The sequence below is a fragment of the Xenia sp. Carnegie-2017 genome, unplaced genomic scaffold (genome assembly GCF_021976095.1).
Source record: "Xenia sp. Carnegie-2017 unplaced genomic scaffold, XeniaSp_v1 HiC_scaffold_19, whole genome shotgun sequence".
Lineage (NCBI taxonomy): Eukaryota > Metazoa > Cnidaria > Anthozoa > Malacalcyonacea > Xeniidae > Xenia > Xenia sp. Carnegie-2017.
The window spans coordinates 826,080-835,581 of NW_025813481.1; the positions used below are offsets into that span (position 1 = coordinate 826,080).

At 36.1% G+C, this 9,502-nt stretch overlaps 1 protein-coding gene across 4 annotated transcripts; it reads right to left on the reverse strand.

Moving 5' to 3' along the window:
• Positions 1 to 5,765: 5,765 nt before the first annotated feature.
• Positions 5,766 to 9,421, reverse strand: LOC124438722. 4 transcript variants are annotated; one of them, XM_046988921.1, is made up of 8 exons: positions 9,111 to 9,421; positions 8,750 to 8,825; positions 8,307 to 8,429; positions 8,079 to 8,201; positions 7,810 to 7,938; positions 7,211 to 7,328; positions 6,486 to 6,615; positions 5,766 to 6,321 (listed from the first exon to the last, which is right to left on the reverse strand). In XM_046988921.1, the coding sequence occupies exons 2-8, from the start codon at positions 8,817 to 8,819 to the stop codon at positions 6,247 to 6,249; spliced, it is 768 nt and encodes a 255-aa protein (XP_046844877.1). In that variant the 5' UTR covers positions 8,820 to 8,825; positions 9,111 to 9,421; the 3' UTR covers positions 5,766 to 6,246. The 4 variants fall into 4 exon arrangements, with proteins under 4 accessions (XP_046844877.1, XP_046844876.1, XP_046844879.1 ...); XM_046988920.1 differs by lacking the exon at positions 9,111 to 9,421 and adding an exon at positions 8,898 to 9,055; XM_046988923.1 differs by lacking the exon at positions 9,111 to 9,421 and having other exon boundaries at positions 8,079 to 8,198; positions 8,750 to 8,985.
• Between the last annotated feature and the right edge of the window lie 81 nt (positions 9,422 to 9,502).

Consider the following 9,502-nt stretch of genomic DNA (forward strand, 5'->3'; position numbering starts at 1 on the left):
AACGGGATTTTTCAAATTCAAAATTTGTCTTTTTTCTTTACAAGAATTTTTCTCATAAAAGAAACTAGAACACCCAAGGATACTGCAAAGGTTCAAACAACTTCTGCCCTTTTGACTTGCAATTTAAGCCAACTCTATCTTTAACAATGTAACTATGTCGTAACTCTCTCGTGATGAGCGAGAGTCTCCTTATATAATATGACTCTCTCATTATGAAAGAAAGCATCCATGGGCTTCATAGAAAAAAGAGGTTATCTACATTTTTATAATAGTTTCCACAAAGATAACATTTAATAAGCCAAGCAATTTGTATCGTCTAAATTGAACCTTGCTTTCAATCATTCTTGAACTGCAACCAACCTCAAGGGAGCCATCAAACAACGTGGCTTGCCCACGACGACTGTAGCCCAAAAAGCAATAATAAAATATTCTTTTGTATTTGACAAAACCAACATGGCTGCCATGACGTAACATGCAATCCACCAATTAGGTTATAAAATTTTGATTCATTTTGGATACTAAATTTCTTTTTACCTTACTATATTTTCATGATTCAATCCAGAAAGTAACTTCTCTCTCGAGTAATTTTGCGATTAAGCAGCACACTTTTCGGATTCAAAGGAATTCTTTTAATCGCATAGAGACAGCCGTCTAAATTATTATTACCTAGGCATATATGGAGCATTTCCAAATAACGTACAAAATTTCCTTCGCATGACCAAATTACCGTCTATTTGAACGATTTATGTAATAAAAAGTTACCTTAATTGAGACCTGAAGCGAGCTTTTCAATCTATCCAAAGACCAAACTCTTTTTCTATGACATTAGTTGACTTTTTAAAGAAAACACCCGAAAATGTAAAAATAGAAAACAAAAAATGTCAAAACGCGTTTACTTCCCTACTGGCAAAAGTAGAGAAAAATAGCAAATAATAAGTCTTTATATATACTTATAGAGCTAAACGAAATGGTTCACATTTTTTTCATGTTTAGTTACACAGAAATACAGTTAACTAGCACATACAATAATCGAAAGTTTCTACCTGTGAATGAAAGTGAACTAATCCTTCTACAATCTCACAGAGAAGCGACCAAATTCTTTGTTGGTCCTTGTACTATGCCTCATCAATAGCATTCCTTAGAGTACTCTTCTCACAATACTCCATCTGTATGTACAAAGTTTGCAGAGTACACTTATGTGAGGCATGAAGATAGGTCCAGAGACAGATAATGGCCTTTATAGATATAAGCCATCCCTTCAGTGATTTGATTCCGCCTGTGATGTTTTTACCATCTTTTACCACTTTGATTCCCTGGATAAAGGACATTGCTTCTTTGAGAAAAGCAATGTGATTATTGCTGTGTGAATGTTTTACGCAGTGCGGTGTTTTGAAATTAAATGAAGATCATATCTTCATTTAATTAGTGATTATTGCTGTTGCTTATTGCACTTCTTTGTTCTTTTGCTGATTCCAGTGTGGAACTATTGACGCAATCGAAAAGCGAATCAAATTTGAAAAGCAACTCAGCTGTACCCAAGGCTGATGGTGGTAGTGCTCCAATTGATGAATATGTGCAAATCGATGCAGCAACGGTGTGGCTGAATATTTGTGTAGCATATTTAACTTGAAAATTAATCTGAAAATTAATGCAGCGACAGCGATGTAACGAAAATAACAATATATATATATATTAATAGAAGAAGAGGACAATTTTATTTCCTTACAACGGAATCAATACTTTAAATTATCTAAAACATGACAAATATAAGGAACATATAGTTAAGAGCATCTGGAAGTTAGCTACAATCATACAATATAAGAATTTTCCCAACACAATATGGCATTGGCATTAAATACAATTGCACAAGTTTGCAATTTCTCAATGAACATTTATCGAGTGTTAACAGTTTCTCAATGAACATCTATTCTGTGACCAGGCAGGCAAGTCACCAGGCCTGTTGTTTAAATGGACGTTTCAATAGAGTTAATTTAAGGAAGAGACTAGGTTGGTTCATACCAGGGGCGGATCTAGACCGATGCAACCGATGCGAATGCATTTTAATGAAATAAATAGCAAATATTATTTTCGAATTATTTAAAACGCACATTTGACAGTGATATATTGTTTAGTTAACTTATAGATTTAGCAGTTTTAAGCTAAAATTTGTTCTAGAAATAACATTTGTGTTCTCCGATAATTTTGTCGTATTCCATGACACAAATAGCGAAAGAAAAGTCGATAAAATTTAGCGAAATTTTGTCGTGAATACATAATTAGTAAGTAATTTAATAGTATTCTGCCAGCACGTCACGGTAGATGGAAGAGGCATCGCTACGTCACAGTAGATTTGCGATGCATCGGTCGATGCATCGGTCCCGAGTCCTTTTCCGCGTGAAATCTACTGTGACATCAGCAAAACCATTGTTTTAGGGCCTCACGTCACGGTAGATTTTGCCGCTGAGCGATGCATTTTTCATAATTTTGTGATTGTGGGCACATGGCACCGATGCATTCAACTTTGAACTTCAAAGTTGAATGCATTGTTATTGATCACTTGATATAACTCGCAATCATCGATCGAAGTCATGGCTGTCGAGAATATCAAACACGATCTGTGTACTCTGCTTCGAGAAGAGAAGTCATTTGATATTAATGGAGTGCGTCGAACCTATGAAACGAGAGCTGCTACTTTTATTTCAAAATCCTCTCCTTGGAATCCCTTTTCAAAGGGTAAAAATGGGAGAGATATGTCAAGTGAAATGTTAATACCTAAGCACTTGACAATTCATTGGCAAAGTGGAGAACTAAGAGCTTTAAAGTAAGTAAATTTACCTTTATGCTTGCATGTTTTGGAGCGATTATAGAATACCCGTCCATTTTTAAAGGCACCCATACAGGCTTAAGCCTTCAACAAGGCATATTATATAAGTAGATAGTGAGTGGACGGGTATTCTATAATCTAGCACATGTTTTAAATGTAAATAGTGTACTCATTTCAGAACGACGAACAATCATCATAAAATATACACGATGTCATATTACTTATGCAGCACTTATACTTGTATTCATATGTAATATAATACAATCGCTGGAAAATGCTTCTCGGATAGTGAAAATTCAAAAATTTTCTGGGGAGCATGCCCCAAACCCCTAGCGGTGGCTCGCGCCTTCGGCGCTCGCAATGCATCGGTCAGCTAAGGAGCTGGATCCGCGCCTGGTCAAAGCCATTATGTTTCCATTGATCTATGTGGGGTTTCATTTTGGTAAGGCAGTGTTGACAATTGGTGTTCAGTTGCCAGATCGTAAATTAAGTTCATAGATTAGTGAACTTTTTTGACGAACACTGAACTATAGTTTAGTGAGCTTATTTGAAATTTTACGAAATTTTTAATAAAAAAGTATTCTATTCTAACGACTGGACTGTTATACCTCGACAATGGTCCAAAATCATTGAAAATTTCTGAGTTAATCAGACGTGTTCCAGCAATTTCCAATGTCAAAAGTTAATATAAAACTTTTGACATAAGAGAACATGAACATTTCGTCTAGTTGAAGAAAGGCAGGAGACTGTAGTTTCCCATCTTTATGATTTCTGATAATAAATATGTCAATTATTTTATGAATTTATCGCAATGCTTATTCCATGATAAGACATTACGACACTCGAGTGTGGTTCTGTGATCAGTCACAATATTGTATTCTCATGTGATGCGCTATTACAGTCCATTGTGATGTAATGCGATACATTGTAATGTTGTGATACATTGCAATAATAAAGATGATGCGTTGTTATGCATTGTGATAAATTGTGACGTATTTTGATGTAGTATGATACATTGTGATGTAGTGTGATGCATTGTGATACATTGTGATGTAGTGTGATGCATTGTGATACATTGTGATATATTGTGATGCATTGTGATACATTGTGATGTTGTGTGATACATTGTGATACATTGTGATGTAGTGTGATGTAGTGTGATGCATTGTGATGCATTGTGATACATTGTGATACATTGTGATGCATTGTGATACATTGTGATACATTGTGATGTAGTGTGATGTAGTGTGATGCATTGTGATGCATTGTGATACATTATGATACATTGTGATGACACAACGACCAACTGCATCTACTAGCACCGATTTTGAAGTAAATAGTATGCTTTGTAACAATTTAATAGAAATCATCTGCGCACGCGCTCGAGCATGCGCAGTCCACTCGAATAAAAGTTCATGGTCATGGTAAAGACTAACTATATGTACTTGCACTACATTTGTGGCAATTGGCTCACTTAGTCGCAAATTATCAAGGAAATCATTTGCGCATGCGCAGTGACGATGTCAATCATACCACAACTTTCGTAAGCCTTTGAATTTTGTATATATATATAAACTAAATACTATATGTAGTAGATGTCAACTAGCAGTGGAAGCTGGGTGCGATTAGGTAGGCTAGTGGCTTAGGAGCCCAGACTTTGGTTGCGCCCGCACTCTCCCTGCGTACTCGAGTAAAGCCAATCGCAGGTGATCTCGGGGTCTGACGGGCGTAGGATAGCGTGGAGGAGCCGAAATCTCCAACCGAAACGTTAACATGCGGCGTTAACATACGCTTAAGAGGGGATCGGGAAGCATGGACCGAAAACGGGGTTTTTTGCTTTCGAATTTTATAGTTTTGTTTACAAGTGTTATTTTCCTGTAAACAAAATAAACCAAGCAGTGTTCAATTAACTTCTTCTAACACCGTGCATTTTTCTGTTAATTATAGTTTAATACAACCTTAAATATGTTTTATACAAATTATATTGATTTATATCTTTCTGATTTAACTCTCTCATTTACTGTTTCTCATGCATCACGAGCAAACCATTCATGGGCTTCATGGCAAACAAGGATTATCTGGTTCCCTTCATTAACATGCGACGCTCTAGTGCTCAACTATCTCGGGGTATCGGAAGGCATGGACCGAAAACGGGATTTTTCAAATTCAAAATTTGTCTTTTTTCTTTACAAAAATTTTTCTCATAAAAGAAACTAGAACATCCATGGATACTGCAAAGGTTCAAACAACTTTTGCCCTTTTGACTTGCAATTTAAGCCAACTCTAAAAGCATGTTTATTCGTTTTTCACTTGTTAGCTATCTTTAACAATATAACTTTGTCGTAACTCTCTCGTGATGAGCGAGAGTCTCCTTATACAATATGACTCTCTCATTATGAAAGAAAGCATCCATGGGCTTCATAGAAAAAAGAGGTTATCTACATTTTTATAATAGTTTCCACAAAGATAACATTTAATAAGCCAAGCAATTTGTATCGTCTAAATTGAACCTTGCTTTCAATCATTCTTGAACTGCAACCAACCTCCAGGGAACCATCAAACAACGTGGCTTGCCCACGACGATTGTTGCCCAAAAAAGCAATAATAAAATATGAGCTGTTTTTGTATTGGGACCTCATCCTCGCTAGAGCTTTTATCGTTGTCAACATGCTTGAAGTAAGGCCTATGTTATGTTGCAAAGAATAGTATAGAGGTGTTGTAGGGACGGGCAAAAAAAAAAAGTTTGAAAAGATAATAAGAAAGTTAGAGAAAGAACGCGGAGACTCCCAAAAGGCTAGGAACATATAGAGTCTAATCAGTCTACATAGCATACATAGAACAAAGTATAGGAATTTTTGATTTTCCGTAATTACAGTGCTCGATGCGCATATAAAGTATAGATAAAGTATACCTAAAGTTTATCTAAAGTATAAAGTATAGATAAAGTACAGATATAATTTATTTCGGGCAGTCATTTGGATTGAAATTTTCCATTATTAATTACATTAAAATGTTTATACCTAAATGGAATGAATACAATTCTCAAGTTGAAAAACCAATAGCATTTCTTTTGACAGGCGTAAAATCATTCGTGGAGTTAATCAATCCAGAAGTTCTGCTACTCAATTCACGTGCAAAGTGATTAGTACAGTTGGCTTGCAACGAATATAGTTGGCTTGGAGTCAAAAGGACAAAAAGATTTTCGCCATGTTGGAGGAAATTTTAATTTTAAACGAGAAAAATTTTTCTTGCCGAATTCAACGAAGATTGCGTCAGTGTCGTCATAAGAAATCCAACTATATTATTATAGACAGTCAGTGTATCAGAGATCTTTAGCCATAGCCATAATAATATCATATACTTGTAATTAAGAGCAAAAACAAAATCGAAAGTATGTACGAACTGTCCGAGCAATGCAGCGTTTAGCTGCATTTACCACAGAATTGAACGTTGTCAATGTGTACAGATCCAGATTTTGGCGTCGCCTTGAATAAGAGCTGCAAAGAAACGACGATATATTCAGCCACTATTGAACACACAAAAAGTATCGCATCTGCGTAAAATATTTATCACTATTGCTTCTAACAGCCAAAACTTACACGATATTTCTGACAAAGTCAAGCGATGGCTCACTGAGCCAATCAAAACATTTAAAACTTACATGATATTTCTGAGATGCTCTGAAATACATCCTCGCCTTTGTCCATGATCCACGTGTATCGGTCAAATGGAGTTTAAGTGATTTTACGTAGTTCTTAGTATTGGTGACTTGGAAAACTTTAAGTGATCCTCTGAATGCAAAATCAATTAATTTGCCTGTTACCTTTGAAATAATCTGACTATATCCGCGTGTGAAAAAGTACATTTTAACGGAAGATCACATAACGTAACTGTCACTTCCGTTTGTAAATAATTGTATAAAAGTTTCACAGCTTGCTTTGTAAACTACTACCCTGATGATGTCATTGGAATAAAGACGAATTATTACACACACAATGCTGTCTACACTTATGTATCATCTTGAATATCAAGAAAACGAAATGTCTGTTTTCGGAATCTGTTTTTATTTTGTTCTATTTAATAAAGACACTAGTACTGGAGCATATAAAGACTCAAGTTTCAAAATCTGATCACAAGCTTCAACGTCATATCCCCCTGATAAAAAAACTAGACTGGGGTACATAAATACCCAAGTTTCAACGTCACATCGCTCCTGATAAAGATACTAAACTAGAGTACAGAGTACATGAGGACCTAAGTTTCAACATTTTATGGAGGGTCATGTATTACAACAGTTCAACTCTGCAGGCATATGGCGACGAAGAATTCAAAAATCAAAAACCAAACAAGTCAAAAAATTAAAACAAATATCACATGCAAGCTTACCGTCTGATTCTGTAATAAAACTCCATGCAAAGATTACCAAGATCTTCATTATAAGGGACAAGTAACTCCAGTGGTACTATGAGTTCAGCAGAGCCATATCCAGACGATGACAAATAGCCTAATGTACGATGTTAGCACACAAAACTCAGTATCGCATTTTTACGTCAGTGATAGGACGTGAAGAGAACATGGAAGTGAAGATAAGACCGGAAGTGAAGATAAGATCGGAAGTGAAGACAAAGTGAAAAGGAAGAGAAACAGTGAAGAGACAAAGTCAGAAGGAAGAGAGAAGACAGAAAAGAAGAAATGAAGAGAAGAAAGTGAAGACAGAAGAGAAGACAGAAAGGGAAGAGAAGACAGGAAGTGAAGAGAAGATAGAAAGTGAAGAGAAGACAGGAAGTGAAGAGAAGACAGAAAGGGAAGAGACAGAAGAGAAGACAGGAAGTGAAGAGAATGAAAAAAAAGCAGAAGAGAAAAGAAAAGTGGAAAAGTTGAAAACATATTTATCATTACCCTTTTTTACAATGAGCGCGAACTAATTCACCGTCAAATGACATCACTTTAAACAAACAGAAGATCAAAAATGTCAAGCATCATACCTTTGCCATCCTGTCCACCACTGGATTTTAAAACGAAGTCATGATCGTCAGTAAAGGGCACATCCACAAAGTCGCAAGAATCCAAATCAAAAGTACACGACTTAAGTTTCTTTGTTAGAAAGCATGACCCTAAGAATAAATCGAAAAAAACTTGACTTGATATTACGGCAGTGCCTTGTCTAAAGATACTACACGCCCCTGAATTGTAATGAGAGAACATTCCCCTACATGACACATCGATGAATGAAAAAGGCAAGAGCCCACTGTACCACAAAATCCACATGTATTTGCACAGTTGATCTTCATGTAAGTGTGATAAATATGACCGTGATTACAATACCCATAACTCTTCCATTTTTGACAACTTCGCCGTTTGTCAGAGCAATCTACTGCTAAAAAGCGACACCTTTAAATCATAACTTTCACGGCGAAAGAAATTGCAATTTCATCCATAGACAATTTTATTCAAAATGGCGTCAGGTTGGATCAACACATACCTCCTGTTGTACCGCAATATCCACATCTTTTGGGGCAGTATTTCTTCATATAAATGCGATATTTTCGACAGTGACTGCCCGGCCACTGAGAACAGTGACTAGTTGCATCATCGCATTGCTGCCCTGTAGCATGTATATTAAATCGACATAATGATCATGAAGAAGTATAGCCGATGTCTTATCTTATCCCGCAAAACGAAGCAATTGTCGGCGTCAAAAATATCTCACAACAACAGCGCACTTTACAACGTAGAGGGCAAGAAGAATTTTAAGAATTTTAATAACCACCAGGCTTTTATACAAAGACCTCGCGAGCTTAAATAATCAGTTTTGTCCTAAGACTTGGTATTGAAGAGAAATACATTAGAGGGACCGCACTACGATATTCTTCATTGACTAATTTCAATTGTAACAATTCAAAATTATGGACAGAATTGACTTACCGATTGTCGAAATAACGCCAAAACACGTTATGAACAGCGAGGCCAGAATTTTTAGGTCCGTGACATACATGTTGGGCTACAAAAGCAAATATATGGAATATTACTAATTGATTTGTTCAAGGCAAAACTGAATATAAGCGGAGCTAACTTCAATTGACGATGTTTACAGTCAGTAAAATTGTACCGACAACAATTGACAATATGTATTTGAAAAGCACTTTAATCCGTTCGGGATAAGGTTACGTTCGCCATCCCGCTGCGAAAGTATTCAAAACAAAAGCCAGCCAACACACAAAACATGCAGTAAAAAGGAGTGATTTAATGAAGTGATAAATATACGTGCATGGTGATAGATTTTCACCTTTCCATAAAGCGGTGTTTTTTCATGTCCTAAAATAGGCAACTATCACTGAGATTGAGATCGTTCGTTTTATATCCCACGTCTGTTTCAAGCATCGAACTTTTTATGCTAATGTACGTGCTTCCCACGGCGCAGTCCTACTGGGAAATTTCTTTTCAACGAACAGAATCTATTTCTTTTTCTTTAGTAGTGACTTAATACACTTATTCTCAGTAGAAATTTTAAAGAACGTAGGCATTTTGATCAATCAAGGAAGCTTGTCTCCAATTGACACCACCGGATCATATGACCAGATAGTGAACTCAACATCTCTATATGAAGACAAGTGATGAGCCAATTATTTATCACCTCATAGAAGTCAAGAGCGATTATCTACTTATATATTATAAGAA